The sequence below is a fragment of the Talpa occidentalis genome, unplaced genomic scaffold (genome assembly GCF_014898055.3).
Source record: "Talpa occidentalis isolate TD23 unplaced genomic scaffold, MPIMG_talOcc4v2.1 talOcc4.5, whole genome shotgun sequence".
In the NCBI taxonomy this organism is placed as follows: Eukaryota; Metazoa; Chordata; class Mammalia; order Eulipotyphla; family Talpidae; genus Talpa; species Talpa occidentalis.
Window position 1 is genome coordinate 7,934,272 of NW_023604861.1, and position 18,920 is coordinate 7,953,191.

General features: G+C 44.9%; 1 protein-coding gene across 9 annotated transcripts in view; it reads left to right on the top strand.

Moving 5' to 3' along the window:
- Window positions 1-18,315, top strand: part of DOCK9 (dedicator of cytokinesis 9) — a 236,581-nt gene extending 218,266 nt beyond the window's left edge. For all 9 annotated transcript variants that reach the window (XM_054701555.1, XM_054701556.1, XM_054701557.1 and 6 more), the window contains 6 exons: window positions 1,343-1,489; window positions 3,747-3,957; window positions 12,076-12,266; window positions 14,649-14,749; window positions 14,879-15,017; window positions 17,038-18,315. In XM_054701555.1, the coding sequence (XP_054557530.1) occupies window positions 1,343-1,489; window positions 3,747-3,957; window positions 12,076-12,266; window positions 14,649-14,749; window positions 14,879-15,017; window positions 17,038-17,160 (912 nt within the window). In that variant the 3' untranslated portion in view covers window positions 17,161-18,315. The remainder of the gene's footprint in view (window positions 1-1,342; window positions 1,490-3,746; window positions 3,958-12,075; window positions 12,267-14,648; window positions 14,750-14,878; window positions 15,018-17,037) is intronic.
- The last annotated feature ends 605 nt before the right edge of the window (window positions 18,316-18,920 follow it).

An 18,920-nucleotide genomic window follows, 5' to 3' on the forward strand; every position in this document is an offset into this window, starting at 1 on the left:
ATGATTCTTATCTTCCTCAGTAGTAAACTTTCTGCTTTTTTTCTTTCTTCCTGTCTTTTCTTTATTACTTTCTTAAGGCAGCGGTAAGTTCTCCCTCCATAAGACATTCTTAGTGGCCTTTTTGGTACTTCAATGTGGTTGGCAAGTTTCCTTTTCAAGTTGTATGTCTATTTGTCCCATCATTACCAACTCCAAAAATTAACATTTTATTCCATTTACAGAAATAAATCATCTGGTTTTTTTTGAACATCTAGACTGCATGTTTTAAACCAATATTAAGACTCTCTGGTTTTCTTTGTCCCCTGTGCATCTTTATCTTTGATAATATAATAGCTCCACAAGTTCATTTTCCACTGTAATATTTCAGAAACCCTAGATGAAAGGGTCCATTTAAATTTAACTGAAAGTTTAACCTTCAAGTCTCTAACATGATTAGATGCTATAAGTTATAATCCATTTACTTAGGGTGTGTGGTTTTCTGTGAGCATTATATAACCTTCAATTTATTCTGTTATTGTCTTTTATAACTTTATAGCAATACCAGTTTACAGACAGTGAAACAGATGTGGAGGTAATTACAGTAAATGCTTAAAAAGCAAGTAATATAGTGAAATGGCTGCATTTAAACTCCTAGTTTGATGTGGGTGTTTTTTATTTCGTGTTAGCCTGCATTTTTAGATACTGTTTTTGTACTGTTTTCTTTTTCAATGAGAAACATTTTTAAATTTGTTTCAAATATTAACCCAACTCTGAACTTTTAAATTTTCAACCTTTTTCACTTCCCATGCAGTTTGAAGCCTTGTTGAATTTCAGACGTGATTGCTTCTAAAACAAATGCTGACTGGTGATAATGAAAGTATTTTCTGATATTATGATGTTTTTCTCATCAGCAAAGCACAGTAGAATGTACCCAAACATTACATAACCTTTGCTGAACTCACTCCAGACCTGGATGCTTCAGTTTATGCTGTAAAATCCCATGTAAATGGGAGTGGCTAGGAGGAGGGACAGGCCTGCATTTCTGAGACCAGCCATGAGCAGCCTGCTGAGTCCCGTGGTCCTAAGTTTTACTTCTTGGGAATGTGAAACAGGCTTGAATTCATTTCACTCAACACTTAATGACAGCATTCTTGAACGAGTTTGCAATTTTGTGTTTTTTCTTTATCTTTGCACCCAGACATCACATTATTACCATTTTCCTTTCTGTTTGGAAAGCCTGTTTTAGTAGGATTTTATTTTAGAATCATTACTTTTTTTTAACCCTTATAATAAAAGAATCCTTCCTGGTAGTTAGCCTTGCACTTAGGTTTGAGTATACCTCTAATTGCACTTTGTGTCACAGGGATTCTTTGAAGATGAAGATGGAAAGGAGTATATTTACAAAGAACCCAAACTCACGCCTTTGTCAGAAATTTCTCAGAGACTCCTTAAACTTTACTCAGCTAAATTTGGTTCTGAAAATGTCAAAATGATACAGGATTCTGGCAAGGTATGACTGTGTTTGGAAATGTTTCATAGTAGTAAAATACTGTTTTGATTATATGCCAGTTTGCCCTGTGGGGTCCCTTTCATACAGACATTAACCCCATTTAAGGGGGGTTCCACCCTCATGACCTAATCACCACCCATCACCTAGTACCATTCCCTTGGGGGTTAAGATTTGAACACATGAATTTGGGGACACAGACATTCAGTCTAGAGCTCCAGGCATCTGAGGGATAACTGGCCAGCTTGTTAGCCTTCTCCGTGGGAACCTCGGATGGAGCCCAGTCTCCTCTGCCACATCAGCATTCTTGCATCTGCTTCCAGAAATCCATTAATACCTCCCACTCACTGCTATCTTCTTTCCTCTTCCTGGTCCTTTCCAGTTAGTTCTGTATGTCATTTTAACAGAGTTAAAATGGATCAGAAACTGCAACGCAATTTTACTTTCCCAAACCAATATACTTAGGGTCAATTTGCCCTTTTTCTCTTAGACTAAAACTGTGTCTGAGTCAAGTCACAGCTTTGACATGATAACCTTCTCTCAAGATTCCCATCTGTTCTTCTTCCCATTTAAATGTGTGGCCCTTGCAATAGCAGCTGAGTTCCCAGAACTTCTCTCCCCCCAGACTGTTTGCCAGCTCTCTTCCATCTGCTGAGACATGCTGACAACTTGGGAAATGAAGACAAGGGAAATACCACTGAAAAATGGGCAAAAATGTTCATGTCTGCTGATTTTAAGTTTTATTGTGAAAGAAAGTTAAGTTTAATAAGTTTGAATGCATTTATAATGATTGACCAGGTGGCTTTTTGGAAAGTAGAAATAATAACTTCTTGACTTTACTTTCTTAACTTCCAGTTTTTATTTATTATTTTTTATTTTATATATTTTTTACACCATTTTTCATTTTTGCACAATGTATGCATTTTCATCTTGGTTATAGTCCCCATACAATTCCCACCCACCTTGTTTTGATCCTACTCCCTCCTCCACCCCCCACCTCATAGTATGTCTCTGGTTTATAGTTGCTTGTTGGTTTTGATTTTTACTTTTTTATTTTTTATATTTTTCCTACATCCAATTTTTAAAGCATTTTTACATCTAGTTTTCACTTTTCTTCCCAAATACCTGTTAATAGTGATGCATGATCATGTGAGACCCTCTTGTCCTCACTTGTTTTCCCTCTGCTTCCAGATAGTCTCTAAGACCCCTGCAAGACATTTCTCCTATGTCCCTTTCTGTTGCTCTAGAATCTTCAGCACAATTACATGCACAAAATTGATTTGTCTGCCTAATAAATTAGCTCTTGTTTCTATGTAGGAAATGCCTATTTTAATTTGCTATCATGTTATAAAGGTTGCAGCTAATTCTAATTCTGGCATTATAGTTTTAAAAGCATTTATGTGCTGAATTAATAAGAAGCTAACCTTCTGGTTAGATTAATATGCACCTGTGTTAAATTAATTCATTTACATCTGTTGACATCTAATCTGTCTATAGGTTAATTATAATTTAGGGGTCCAGATTTTAAGCATTACTACTAAAATATTTTTCTCTCTAAACCCAAATAAGTTGAAAATACAACTTGGGAAACAATCAGAGAAATCCAGAAAGTTTTGACAAGAAAATTAGTATAATGTATTCCAAAAAATCCAATGTTTAGGGAAAAATGAGGAATTCTACATTAAACAAGACATAACACCTAAATGCAAAATGTGATCATTGATTAGATTCTGGCTCTAACACAAATTGCTATAAATAACCTGGGGACACTCGAGAAGGTTTCACAAAGACCCTATCATAATAGGGTATTGGGTGCATTGGGCAGTTGGCATTAATGTTGTTAGGGTTGATGATGTATTGTGGTTACAGAGGATAATGTCCTCATTTTTAGGAGATGCTGGCTCAGATGTCATAATATAAACAAAATGGTTCAACTACAAAAAAAGTCTCTATGCCCATGTGTTAAGTGTGTGTGTGTGTGTAGCTAACATGTATATGTGCATGTGTGTAGACAACACGTGTATTTATGTGCATGTGTATAACTGACACATGTATAGGTGGGGGCATATTTAAAACAAATACAGCAAGATGTTGACAGTTGTTCTAAATCTCAGGTGTGTAGGTGTTCATTGCACTATTTTTTCCAACTTTTCTGAAAAATTTAAACTTTACTAAAATGGACCCAAAAAGTACAGCTTAGGTGTGGCTGGAGAGAGTCCTTCAAATACAAACCACGTTCTCTTCCTTTGTTCATTTATAGGTCAACCCCAAGGATCTGGATTCCAAGTATGCGTATATCCAGGTGACTCACGTGACCCCATTCTTTGATGAAAAAGAATTGCAAGAAAGGAAAACAGAGTTCGAAAGATGCCATAACATCCGCCGTTTCATGTTTGAGATGCCCTTCACTCAGACTGGCAAGCGGCAGGGCGGGGTGGAGGAGCAGTGCAAGCGGAGGACCATCCTCACAGGTGCGTGGTCCAGGAGGGGCCAGGTGGGCTGGGGTCGGACGTAGGACGAGGCCCCGGTGTGCAGTCTTGGGAGAAATTCACCAAGAACCAGATTCTGCTCTTAATTTGGGGAAAAACCACAGACCTTGAGACTTGTAAATCTTTGTACAGAAACTGATGACTCTGAATATGAGGTGCAACGTTTATCTAGTAATGAATTCGACATATATGTGGATTCATTGTAATGACAGGTCAGTTGAAATAGTTCCATGTTTTATTAAGGGGAAAAATAGGATCACATCCAGACATCAGCCTGGATACTGAGATCTGGAGCTCTCTAGGAGCTTCTAGATTGGAAGGGCCCTCTGAGATCAGTTAATGCTCCCCATGCATCTGTTTTTGTCCTACCTTTACCTAGTGCTTGCTTTTTTTTTTTTTTTTTATGTGAATTTATTTATTTATTTTTTTTTAAATATTAAATTTTATTTTTATATTCCCCCATACAATTGCAAACGCCCCATTCTGACCCCAATCCTTCCCCTCCCGCCCCCCCTGCCTAGTGCTTGCTTTTGAGCACTCCTGTTTTCTCATCCTACAAAGATGTATCATGTCCAAGGCATGGTGAAAACTGAGTCACTTACCAGTTTTCTTTCCTACAATGTGACTCAGTGCCTCCCCGAAGACCGGGCCCTGGCCACAGCAGATGGGTTTGCAGAGCTTTTTTCTGGTGATGCTGCCATCACCCTCTCACTTGTGACTTTTCTGGGTATCTGTTTTTACATTCTTCTTCCATCGACCAGAAGTTCACATCCAGTATAAGGTCACTTGGGCTTTTTTAGAGCTGGTGAGGACAACGCGTCTTACCTTCCCCAGAATGCTCTTACGCACGACTCCAGGCCATTTAGACTCGTGAGCCTCATGGGAACCCCCTAAATGGGTCCGGGTCCCTGGCCATGGTCCCCGCACATGGTCCAGTGTCCACCTCCTAGAAGGAGACCCCTGCGTGTCTGTCACACAGGCCCCCACTAAGAGACTATGGTGGCCAATCCACAGGCCTAGAGGCTGGATTCCTTCTTTGTCACTGAGAGCAGCCGGCAGCCTCCAGGCTCGCTGCATTCAGAAGCCTCTGGTCCAGCCTTGGCGGCTTTGACCCCTCAGTGCCGCCCTGCTGCCGATAACCCATTCTCAGAGCTGTGCTTTGCATCATTGCCCATCCCTCACACGAAGTCTCTTCTCAGGAGAGATTTTTATCTCCTAGGGGAGGGGTTATCTTTTACAGTTGGCACGTGACTGGGTGTAGCGGCAGGAATGGGCACAGTGCAGTTTCTCTATTATCTGAGCAGGCAGAATAAAGGAGGAGAGAGTCCTGGAGGCCTTGGTGGCTTTTCAGGATTTACCAGGTACACAGCAAGTAGGGGTGCTAGGGGGCCGGGGGCCGTGAGGCTGGCAGGCCTCTCAGCCCACAGCAGGTCTTCACTCTTTCTGGGCTCTCTGGCTTTCTGGGCTCTCGTGTTCTCTTGGCTTCTCTGCTCTTGTGTTCATTCTCTGCTCTCTCGTGGTTCTCTCTGCTGGCGTCCCCGTGACCCCTCCCTTATAAGCCCAGTCTTAGCCCAGGTGAATCCCATCTACATATGCCCACACCCTAGGCATGCATGCCTAATGGCAGAAGGGCAGAAAAGTCTGATACTTTTTACCTTACCTTACACTGGGGTAACCTAGAATAAAAAGCACTTTCTTGATCTTTTAAAAAAAGCCTAATTGGGGCCTCCCTGGTGGCGCAGCGGTTGAGTGTTGGGTTGAGAAGCTGCCCGCAGCCTCTGCAGCACTGGTTCAATCCCCAGCCACCGGGCGAGGGTCCCACATGGTGCGCAGACCTCTCCTGCCGCCCGCTGCTCCCCTCAGCAGTGTACTTTGGTCCTTCTGTTGTAGAGCAACCCCGATACAAAACGGGGTGCCTGACTGTGGGTCCTCACCCGCGCGCTTAAAAGGACATCAATGCTCTACTGCAGGCACACGTGAAAGGTTAATAAAAGGTTTATTTACAAGGGAAAGGGAAATGAGGAAATGTACAGCTCTGGGAGAAAAGTGAGAGACAAAGTTTTAAATGAGTCCTACCCAATCCGCCGATCAGGAATCCCAAAATGGCGCTCTGAGAGCTGGCCGCCAGCCAGGAGCCGTGAAGCCAGGAGGCGAGTGATCGCGAGCCAGAGAGAGCCCAAGGCCCACGTGTTTGGTTTTTTATATCCAACCTGGCTGCCCAACTCCACCCTCAGGTCCCAGCCACCCTCCCTTGGTGGTGATGGGATTTGTCTTTCCCAGAGTCTTGATGGCTTTAGTCTGGAGTGGGGGTGGAGTCCACAAAGCCTGTATGGGATTGACTCAGGACATCACTTCCCCCTAACACTTCTGCCTGCTCTGCTCCCCGCTCTGGCTCTGGTGAATCCTCTCATCCTCCCGCACTTCTGACTGTACCCAGTGTTTGTATAAATAAATAAATAAATCTTTAAAAAAAAAAAAAAGCCTAATTGGTGTGGAATTGGGGAGGGGCAGGGACACCATGTGGAGAGGCCCAGTGGTCTGTGGTGGAGGAGGCACCTAGGGGGGTTCCTGTGCCTCTGAATGTTGAAACATTGTTGTCAACCAATGTTACCTCAAAAAAAAAAAAAGCCCCAGAAATTTGAAAGAATTGAAAAATCAATGAGGAGACCTGTTCAGAAAGCCCAGCCTGTCACCAGACTTAGGTGCATTTTTTCTGTGAGTGGCCAGAGTCAAACCTTAATAGGGCCCATTTGCCTGGGCATGAGCTGAAGAAAGTGCTGGTCTGGAAGTGGCTGTTGCCAAGTCTCCTATCTGGGCAAAACCATGAGGCATTCCGAGGAGACAGTATAATACGGTATGAAAAAGGAGTGTTGTAGAGCAACCCCGATACAAAACGCAAGGAATGTTACTTTGGGCTGGTCCACCGCGGGTGTAACTTGGAAACCACGCTGGGCGCCAAACTGTTGTAGAGCAACCCCGATACAAAACGGGGTGCCTGACTGTGGGTCCTCACCCGCGCGCTTAAAAGGACTTATTAATGCTCTACTGCAGGCACACGTGAAAGGTTAATAAAAGGTTTATTTACAAGGGAAAGGGAAATGAGGAAATGTACAGCTCTGGGAGAAAAGTGGGAGACAAAGTTTTAAATGAGTCCTACCCGATCCGCCGATCAGGAATCCCAAAATGGCGCTCTGAGAGCTGGCCGCCAGCCAGGAGCCGTGAAGCCAGGAGGCGAGTGATCGCGAGCCAGAGAGAGCCCAAGGCCCACGTGTTTGGTTTTTATATCCAACCTGGCTGCCCAACTCCACCCTCAGGTCCCAGCCACCCTCCCCTTGGTGGTGATGGGATTTGTCTTTCCCAATGTCCTGATGGCTTTAGTCTGGAGTGGGGGTGGAGTCCACAAAGCCTGTATGAGATTATTTCAGGACATCCTTTCCCCCTAACAGGAGCACTGGACTGATGTCAGGAGAGACTCCAGTGTGCACTGAAAATGGCTGGTACTGAGAGAATATGGATCTTTCTGAAATAACTCAGAACCAGCAGTTTACAGAAAATGTTTCAACTTGCTTATGAGGGACCCTGGAGAGCAAAGTTAAAATTTTGAAAAAAGACATTATTTTTTAATTATTTACCTATTAAATTTATTGAGGTAACATTGATTCACAACACTGTATATGATGTAGAGGTTCAGATATATGTCACCACCAGAGCACCTCTCATCCTCCACCACCGTCCATGGTACCCCCTCCCCAGCTGGGTCTCCCTTCTCGCTCCCCCTCTGGCAACCTCAATTCTAGTCAGATTTTTGGGTTTTGTTATTGGCTTGGTTTTATCTGACCCTTTGCTTTGTTTCTCTATATTCCGCATATAAACGACACCATCCGGTATTTCAAAAACCACCTACATTCTTCAAAAAAAAGAGTTCCTGCTCCCACTTTAGTCATAATGAAATAACTAGTAAAGCACAGTGTTGTTCTTGGAAACCTCAGCCTCTCCCCATAGGAAAACGAATTGTTTTTCTAATGCACACAAATACTTACTATGCAAGATAACTGCATTTCTGGGTGGAGTCCTTTTATGAGGATTACTATGTTTATCTCAGCAGCTGTGGTGACCTTAAATTAGTGCTTTTATCACAGGTTGTTCAGGGTCAGCCAGTAGCATCACCTGGGAACTTGTTTGTGATGCAAAGTCCCGGGCCTCACCCCTACATACTGAATGGAGCAGGGAAGGTGCCCATCCTGGTTAAAGCCCCTCCAGGGGATTCTGATGCTCAGTTTACTTTAAACCTAGGTCACTGGTGAGTCAAGGTCAGAATTTTTCATTAGGACTCTTTCTCTTAGGTAGTGATGTGGGTTTATGAACAAGGTGTTTTCTCTGGCCAGGTTTGCTTCGGGGTTATGGTTTGCCATTTTGTCACAGAACTGCTAGATTAGATAAAGGATGTGAGCAGAGCTCTGGCCTTGCCAGAACAGAGGGCACAAAGAGTGACTCTGCTGTAGACATGTGCGGGGCCCACACGTGTTGTGGCAAACAAAGGTTTGCTGGGCCAGGAAGACAATGGGACAGAAAGTGTCATAGGGCATGGAATTAGCTCAGGACATCTTTTCCCCCTAACAAAAGGAATTTTAACAAGTGGCTCCAGCACACATAGCTCTGTCCCCTGGAAAGAACTCCCAGTGACCCCTGACTCCTGGATCAGGCCATCTGTCAAAATGTCTTTTAGGTGGTTAAGGGGAAGAGCAGTAAAAGGCTCTTTCTGAGTTTCAGGCCTTTGTTGCCTTTGGCTTAAACAATCCCTGGGGCACCTTTGGGGAAGCCAATTCTGAACCCCTTCCTGACCTGGCACAGCTATAAGGCTGAGAAGCCACAGGCACTGCAGAGCCTGCGCCCTCCTTGCTGTGTGACCTTGGGCAGGTTGCTTAACCTCTCTGTGCCTTAGTTTCTTCATCTGTAAAATGAGAGCGACACTACCCATCCAGTGCCCCAGAACTTTGTAAATCATACCCAAGAAAGGAAAGAAGGGACTTTATTTTGCTGAATCTCGGCCACCATGACACTCCTTGACCCCGAGGTGAATGATAAGCAGAGGAGATTATAGTCCAAGGAAACACACAAACAGGGGTGCGGTTTTGCCCTGAAAGGTCAAATGAAAAAGCTAGTCACCGGGTAGCATCAAGTGCCAGAGAAGAGATTATAAAAACACTACTGAAACATGTCAGCTCTCTATCAGCCTCACATTCAAGACACCCCAGGAGGATATTCCAAAGACTTTGAACTTGAGAGCTTGCCCTTATGTTATTCACTCCTTAGATTCTGCCTCCTCTGCTAGCTTCCGGCCTGACCTTTGGCCTTTTGAGCTGTGGCCCCAGCCCTCCCTGCCTCTGAACCTGTCAAAGATCTACTTTCCTGCATGCAGCAGCGATCTGCAGTTGTGGGATCATTTGAAAAAACCATTTCTCCCCTCCTGGCGCATGTCTGTGTCACCCCTCCTGTGTCGCTGCTGCATCCGCCTCCTCTGCCCTCTCCTGGAATTCCTGCCGTGGAGTTTCTTCCTTGTCCCTGCTCCAGAGTCTCCCAGGTCATACCCAGACGCCCCTCGCCCCTCGGTGGGAGGGCAGCCTGCCCTCTGTGCATTCTCAGCAGTCCCTGCCGCCCGCCCGCCTCATCCTCTACCCGTCTTCCTCCTGAGGCTGCACGTCCCTCTGCGGCGTCGATAGCGCCACTGCGGCTCCCTCGGTCGTCACCTAGTCTGTCCTCCCCAGGCCAGTTTGCTCTTCCGTTGACCCGGCGGGCAGCGATCTCTTCATTCATTCGCCCGGATATCTCGAGCTCGAGCCGTGTTCAGCTTGGCGCACTCACAGAGCTGCCTGGGCTGTGCCGCTCACAGGCAAGAAGCAGTTCCTGGCAGGTGATATGTGTTCCGGGCAGAAGCAAAGGAGACTGGAAGTGTGAATTTGAGAGGAAGTTTGCAGTTTCAGTGGGGTCGCTGGGGTAGAGCTCGCTGAGGAGGTGGTACTGAGTCCAGACGTGAGTGAGGTGAGGGGCTGGGAGCGGCAGACGGTGGGTTGCTGCCCCACAAGGTCAGGTGTGGCCTGGGCATGCCCACACCTTGCAGTGGGTGCTGGAGGCCAGCTAAGACCCATGGAGCCCAAGAAGGCCTATTACCCCAACTTAAAGAGTGCCAGTTGCTGGGGGCTGAGAACAGTGAGTGCCTGAAGTCTGGGAGAAACTTCTCACTTATATTCTTCTACCTCCCGATTCAAAGATCAGAGGTAGTTTGGAGGGTCTCACCCAGTTGTAGGTTTGTGCGTGAACAGGTCATCTGTAAGAATCTCATCTGTACCATACAAGTACATCTGTCACGTGACGTCTCTTCCTCACTCCTTGAACCTCAAGTCCCATAATAGAAGGACGTGATTGGCGCCATTATTCTTTAGAATTTACAATCCTGTAAATTCTCCACATGTATGATTCATGGATTCTTTTTCCTTTGCTCATTCATTTAATGCTGTTTTATTAGTCGTCTGGTCCAAGAAGAACTCAGGGGTACAGAATAATTTCCTTTGTATCCCAACAGGGCTAAGACCAAGGTGGGTGGGGCTGGGGAACTCCTTGTCCAGAGCACTCAGGGAACAACCAGTCAGCCAGGCCTAGAGTTGGGTGAGCCTGAGAAAGGGGAGGAGAGGCCAGAGCAGCAGGCGGGCGGCAGACACAGGGGCCTGGCAGACACGGCACTGGCTGAGGGTTCCCAAGGTCATGTCCTTTGCCTCTCCCAGGCTCCGATTACTGTCATAGGAGGCTGAGTACTGGGGGTACCTTCCATGGATATCCCACAGACATCACACTGAAATAATGTTGCAGCCACATGTGGTCCTCAAAATGACTATGAAGGCTCTGTGGGCATGTTGACCTGGCTGTGGCCCACACCTGGGCTCCTAGGCCTCCGTGAGCCCAGGGCGGTCCACACCCAGGTGCTTGACCATCCAGGTGGCTGGTGGCCGCCTCCCACCCCCTGGTTGGGAAGCAGCAAGGCCCAGTTCCTGTTGTACTGTCCAAGGAGCCTTGGATCCTCTTATAAATAACAAATCCTGGATTGATCGAGCTACAGCTGAAAGCTGTGTCTGCAAGAAACACAGACGATAGAGATACAGAGCCTTGGCCTTTGATGGATCGAACATGTAGAGGCCAGAACAGGCCGGGGGGTGTGCAAGAGGGTGATGGTCTCCAGCTTCCTGAGGCTTTTGTAGGCCCCTTGGACCGTGTTGCACTGGGAGCTGGTGTTGGTTTGCGTTTTGTGATGAACCCGTTTGGAGTGAACCCTCCCAGCCACTTGCTAGCCAGTAATGAATGCAAACATAACACTCCCACCTTGCTTCTGCTTGTTAAAAAGTAAAGTAAGCTTTTCAGCGTAGATCTACATGTCTGTTAGTAAATATATGTTAATTGAGAATATTACAGGTCTTTAAGTGTGAAACAGATCCAAATTAGAACTGTTTTTCTGTTCATTTTTATAAGTCTTTGGTATTGATAGGTTCAGGTTTCTTACGGTGATAAATCAAAACAATATTGATTAGATCATACTTGTTATTTCTCGTTGCCTTCTCTGATTTCTGTACATTTAAGCACGTGACTCAAAGTTGTTCAATGGAGAAAAATGAATTTCCCAGGGATATTTTTACGGAACTACCTTCTGGCCCTAATCTGTGATGTGACATCTCGAAATGCTTTAGTTTCTTAAATATGTCCAAATCCATCTTACCCCTGCTTATTCTTTTATATCACAACTTCCAAGGAAAGCAGGGCATCCGTAGATGAGAAAGTGGAGCAGGGGATGAAAAAGTGATCCCGTCAAAGGCAGGATTCAGACCTGAAAGGTTAGCAGGGACCCAACTCACTTGACTTTCGATGCCACAGCCTGCCATTCAGCACACGCCTAGATAGAGGAGGTCGGTTTTCTGTCTTGAGGAAACTGGCACATGACTTGGGCAAGCTTTGACTTCTGCAGCTGTAAGATGGGAATAGTACTTCTCAATAAAATAAAGAAAAATAAAGAATGATGCCAACCATGGACTGACGCTGGGGCCGGTTCTTCCGCAGCTATACACTGTTTCCCATACGTGAAGAAGAGGATCCCCGTCATGTACCAACATCACACCGACCTGAACCCCATCGAGGTAGCCATCGACGAGATGAGCAAGAAGGTGGCCGAGCTCCGGCAGCTGTGCTCCTCGGCCGAGGTGGACATGATCAAACTCCAGCTCAAACTCCAGGGCAGCGTGAGTGTTCAGGTGAGCGGACAGCCAGGACACCCCATTACCTTACCCGAGTCTGTGCAGTTTCTCCTGACACCAGAGAGGGGGCAGCTGGGCAGCCCCACCCACCCCTACTGTCCCTAGGGGGTCCACTTGGGGCAGGAGACAGGTGTCCATAGTCTCCCAGCTGTTCGGGAAGTTGGGAAATTCTAGGTACCTTCTTGAAGCATCAGGACTTGTAACTAGAAGGCTGTGTGGACAGCTGTAGGTTTTCTTAGAAAACATGTCTTCTGCTTTCTGGGACAAGTGTATCTGAAAAAGCACCTTGGGATTCACTCTCTTAATATTATATTTTGATCTACAGAAACCCTTTATTTTATTTGTGTTTTATTATTAATCCTTTATTATTGAACAAATTATTATTATTAATCCTTTATTGTTGAACAAATGATTATGGTGAGCACATGGATGAACATTATGAAGGCTGTGGTTTAAATTTATTGACAGGACTTTTCCAGGTTATCCTTTGTTTCAAAATTCTTCATTTGAATATTACCCAATGGATCAGTTTTTCCCTTTGCTGCCAGCATTTTCTGTGTCCTCTATAAGAAATCTGCTCTTACATGTTTCAAAGACATTTTGCTATATTTTCCTAAGTTTCTTACATGGCTTCCTAGGAAACAGGTAAATGATAGATTCCCTCCCTCCACGAACCAATGTTCTTCTTGATTTATTGATGTTTTTAAGTGTTTATCAATAATTTTCACATGCCTTTTGCATATGTATTTGCATACATATGTACATTTTTATATATCTCAATACCACATGTATTTACGCTTGTACATAAGTATGTGTGCATATGTCCAATTCTTTTTCTCTTTAAAAAAATGTACGTTTGAGAAAGTTGCATGTAGATTGTAGTACACAGATGCTGGGGTTTTCTTGGTTTATTTTCTGCCTTCAGTTTTTGCACCTTTTTGTCAGATCCACTCTGAGTCATTGCCTAACATTTTCCTAAATGTCATTCACCACAAAAAGATTTACAAGATGTTTTCAGCCTCTTCCTTTATGATCCAAAAGACTGCTGTGCCAAAATAAGCTATCAAGTGAATGTCATAGATATTCTGGCAACGTGAGTGATTACTTATCGGGGCCAGAGGCCACAGCTTCTGCAGCTAAAAACAAAGGCAATCAATAACCTGACCAGGAACCTCCAGTCTCTATGGAGAAACAGTCTCGGGGTGTGGGTACGCAGAAAGGGTGGGGCTGAGCAGGTGGAGCTTGCTAAAGGGCAAAATGTGCCCGGCCATTTGACAGCGACCTTAGAATTTCACCAATGCCCAGTCATCTTAAAAAGCAAAGAATTCCTTGATGAGATGAGATTATGTTCTCTCACGTGAGGTCACCAAGGTAATAACTAAGTTGGAGCCAGCAGAAAGCAACTTGATCAATTTACTTGGGTGTTTCTATAATTCTTCCACCAAGAGCCTCCCCAAGGGTTTCTCCATTAGGTGATTGTGTCATCTTTGTCCTTGGGAGGGAGGGGGCACCAGCTTTTCTCTTTGCATCTTCTCTTTTTTTTTAATAGAAAACCTATTTATTTCCAATCTTTTTTTGTTCTATAGTAAATATCTTTATTTTTTTTAAAGATTTATTTATTCATTTATACAAGAGCTGGGGTACAGGCCAGATGCGCAGGAGGGTGAGAGGATCCACCAGAGACAGAGCGGGGAACAGAACAGGCAGACTGACTGAAACACACTGCTGAGGGGAGCAGCGGGCGAGGCAGGAGAGGTCTGCTGCTCCATGCGGGACCCTCGCCTCTAGGTCGGGATCAAACCGGAGCTGCAGAGGCCGCGGACAGCTTCACAGCGCGGCGCTCAACTGCCTGCGCCACTAGGGGAGGCCCTCTTTGTATCTTCTTCAAATTGAATATATTGCATGATTTTGGATGATCAGTCACTGGATCGTCCGTCCTCAGGGTATTAGTACATTCCCCACACATATCCAGTCACACACAGTGGCTCTCGCCACTGTGGCCCTCTTGGTGTAGACTCTCACAGCCCTGCCCTGTCCTTGCTATGCACAACCTACTCACCGTGGATCAGAAACACAGCCATCTCCGCACCAATGGTGACTCTTTGGCCTCGAGCAAGTCCTGGCATTTTCCAATCATGGGCTTTTCCTACATGTGACGACCCAGGCTCATGAGTGCCCGGAGGGTAGCCCAGATGGGCCAGTCCCTGCCAAATAACAGCACAAGCTTTTTTTAGTTTCATCTTTGGGGTCGTCAGTTCCTGGAGAGCAGGGGTCATGCCTACCTCTGATAGCATGTTTAGCACTAGTCCACTAAACCTCCATCCACGAGACTGGCTGTTTCCTTCCTAATGTCCTTTCAACTCTTCATTCCGCATGCAGGTCAACGCTGGTCCCCTCGCCTATGCCCGGGCTTTCTTAGATGACACAAACACGAAAAGGTATCCTGACAACAAAGTGAAGTTACTCAAAGAAGTTTTCAGGTAAAGCACCCCAAGGAGGTCCTTTTCTCCAGTATTAATTGATCATTTGTATGCTTGTTCAAGAAAGAGACGGGACCGTCACTCCTTGTCCTTGATGTGCCTTTATTTCTCTCTCCCACACCTTTGCAGGCAATTCGTGGAGGCTTGCGGTCAAGCCTTAGCCGTCAATGAACGTCTGATTAAAGAAGACCAGCTAGAATATCAGGAAGAAATGAAGGCCAACTACAGGGAAATGGCAAAGGAGCTTTCTGAGATCATGCACGAGCAGGTAGGGGCCACCCTGGCTCTGGCAACCTACTCTCCTTCTCATTTCTAGGAAGCATACTTTTGTGGGGGTCTCAAGGTCACCCCGTGGTGGCCTGAACCTCTGACATCCTTCCAGAATGTTGATAGCTGAGCACCGTGCCATAGCCTCTATGTGCTGCCCCCTCCAACCACAGGTGGCCTGGGGACCAGCTAACAGCTTGCTCACTTGTTAGATAATAACAAGTTATCCAAGGACAACAGCACCCACCTTCTCTCCGTTGCTTTTTAGCAGCGATGCACTTCCTAAGCTTCCTCCTTCCCCATCCCAGTCTAGTTCAAAGGAACAAATGAACGAAAAACCTGAGACAAAACACCCATACTCTTCCTAGAATTTGTTGGATGTACCCAATCCTTCGCAGGAGCAGGATTTACCTGGCATTATCCGTTGGATTAAATGTTCTTCGACATTCAAAAAAATAGGATTGTCCAATTGTTGACTAGTTGCAGCTTGACCCAGATAGCCCCGAGCATTCTTCATGGTGTTTCTTCTTTCTTTGTCATTATGGGCGTCTTTCCTCATTACAGTGCTAGTTTCCCCTTCCTGCCTGAATTCCTTCTAGTAGGATTAAGTATCGGGTTCAGTGGCCATCCGAGGAGAAAGCTGCCAGGGAACCAAGTGGCTGTCAAGGAGCAGCCTCTACATAGGCACTTTGGGAGGTGTCCATTCCCCAGCACCCACAGAGACTCTGCGGGGCCAGTGCTGGTCTTGACCATCAGTGATGGCCCTGTGATGGCACACACTGCTTTTATCTGTTCCCTGCATTATTGTCTTTCAGTCTCGCAAAGTGGAAGCCAGGACCCTTTGTGCCAATTGCATTATCAAGTGATAATTCGTTAGGAAATTTGTATTTCAGGAAACGAAATGAAATGGCCAAGCTTTAACATGCATGTGTTTTTTTTTTCTCCTCTCCATGCTAACATGTTCAGATGGAATGGTAATGTCATTTTTTTAATTTTCCTTTACTGAACTGACTCACAAAGTTATTCTGAGTCTGGCAACTGCAGGCATTAGCACGTTGGCCAGGCATGTGCAAAAGACATCAGCCCTTTTCTGGGCATTTAGAAAAGTAGGAAAAAATTAAAATAATTAAAGAAATAAATGTGTGAATGATTAAGCTGAAAGGGAAGGAAGGTCTCACGGAACAACTACTTGGAGAAAGCTCAAGGTCTTTTCCACAGGCCTAAAGATTCCTACAGAAGGGGGCTTGGTTGGGGTGTGCCGACATTTGGCAAAAGGTAAAAGATAAAAAGAAATTATGGGCTGAGAATATTAGCAGCCGCCCAGATGGTATGGACATTTCATGCAGTTCTGTGTTCTGTGCTGCACCTTGAACTCTGCATTATCTCAACAACTGCAGATTGACCTCCTTTGACCCTTTAAGCACAAAGGGTTATGGCCCTGAGACTTGCTTTGGTTTTTCCAGGGAAGCCTCTGAGTTGTGTTTTATTCTTTTTGAGTTTCCACCTGGCTAGAGCACAAGTCTGGCACTAGAATTCCTGCCTGCACGACGGAGTGTGAGAATATCCTAGTCAGGGCAGAAGGCCAGCCACTACCTCTTTCTCTGGATGAAAATCTATAAGCCCCTAAGAAAAGGAGCCAGTAGAGAAACACATCGCCCCTTATTCACTTTTAAAGACTTTCCCATGGGGCAAGACTAGGTATGTCCCCATCTAGTACCTGCAAGATAAACTCAGAGTCACCTTATGATTTGGTGAGTCTAGAAGTTTCTCCACTCACTAATTTGTAAAAGAAACAGAGCATGTTCTTGATTTTCTCCTTATAATCCTGATCTGCAAATGGAATTTACTAGAGGCACTGACATAATCCCTCTGCACACCTGGCCAGTGCCACACTGTGAGAACAGCGCCAGCCACACTGTGCGCGGGCTGATGCGTGGTGTGTGTTTCACCAAAGGCACCAGTGTGAGAAGTGTTTGTTTAGGGCCTTCCTTTTGGGTAATGTTGTGTTTCTGTGCCTCAAGATTTGCCCCCTGGAGGAGAAGACCAGCGTGTTACCGAACTCCCTTCACATCTTCAACGCCATCAGTGGGACTCCGACCAGCACCATGGTGCATGGAATGACCAGCTCCTCCTCGGTCGTGTGATGTCACCTCATGGACTGGATGTGGGGGATGCTTTGTCATTTGCAAACTCAGGTTGATTTCCAGAGCTCATCACTGGCTCGTGCAAGACACGGGGAAGACCAAGCAGCAGACCGGGCCGTCAAGGGGTGTGGGAGAGAAAGGGAATAAAGAACTGGGTTATTTCGTAGCAGATTTTCTAGAAGAGTCCTAAGAGGGTGCACATATTTTTTTAAATCTCACTGGCAATATTCAAATTTTTCATGCTGTCTTAACAGAAGCATGTGGTGGACACTAAGGCTGCAGTTAAATTTTATTCTTCTTTACAGAGTAGTATTACAGTAAATGGCCTCGAGTCAACAAATGTTCTGGGATGTACATAGCAGGGATCGTAGCACTGAAATTGAGCCTGGGGTGACCTTTTGCCTCTAGGCTGAGCTGGAAAACCTTGAAAATATTTTTTTTTCCTGTGGCACATTCAGGTTGAATACAAGAACTATTTTTGTGACTAGTTTTTGATGATCTAAGGGAACTGACCATTGTAATTTTTGTACCAGTGAACCAGGAGGTTAAGTGCTTTTATACTCATTTACTTGCATTTAAAATATATGAAAGTGGAAGAAACATAGGTGAGCTTCAAACTAGTCAAACAGTTTAGAACCAAAGGCCTGTATTAATAAACAACTATGCTAAAACTTTTCAAGTAGTGCAGTATACAGTGATGTACATAGAGTTTGTTAATAAAGTCTCAGCCCTCTGTACATATGTGTCACATTTCTACATTTTTAATACTCACATCAGCTTCTGCATTAAGTTTAATTGTGACAGATTTGTGCTGTTCGTAGTCTCTGCGACACACTCGATTCACTGTTTTATTCTTGTACATAAAACGTGCAATATGGAGATGTATACAGTCTTTGCTATGTTGGGTTTATAAACTGTTTTAAAATTTTCATCCTTTTGCCAAAGTGGTAGAGTATGTAATTGGTAAATCATAAATCCTGTGGTGAATAGTGGTGTCCTTCACAGCCTTCACCATGTTATATTTTCTTTGGAGACATTAATTAAGTAATTTTATATTGGGGAAAATAAAGGTTTTTAATTTTATTTAACTAGAACCTCTGCCCTGCTGTAATTAAACATTCTGTACCACAACTGTATTAAAAATAACATTGCTGATTTCCTGGTAGTGAATATTGGGTATTTATTGTTTAACCACCTTAAGAGGAGCAGAATATTGAAATACTTGGGAGGTGAAATGACATGGTTTATGAAATTTGCTTTAAAATAGTTGAGAATGAGTAGAGGAAACAAGATGGACCCATCGCTGGGGATTGTTAACGCTAAGGCTGGGTACCTGGGAGTCAGTTTCTCAGCCTTTGTGTAGGTTTCTACATTCAGATCTTAATAGGCAGGTCTAGGGTTCCTTCTGCCCAAAGACTTGGACACTTTGTTGCACGGCGGTCTTGCTCTGGGTTTTTACCAGTTCTGCCTGCCTACTGTAGTCATCTTATTACCTTTGACCGCTCCTCTTCAACTAATCAAGACTTCCATCCTGACCATCTCCCTGGCTCGCTTGCGAGATGATAGCTCTGGGACAAGGTGACTGCTTAGACTAGCAACACGCCAGCAGCCACGTATGCACACGCTCCTAGGCCACATGATGTCACCAGCACTGAACCCTGGTCAAGAGACAGAATGCATGTACCGGTCCTCCCTCTGGTGACATGGCAGTGAGTCAGTCCATGGTCTCGCAGCCCCATGTGGCTCCAGTGATAGAAGGA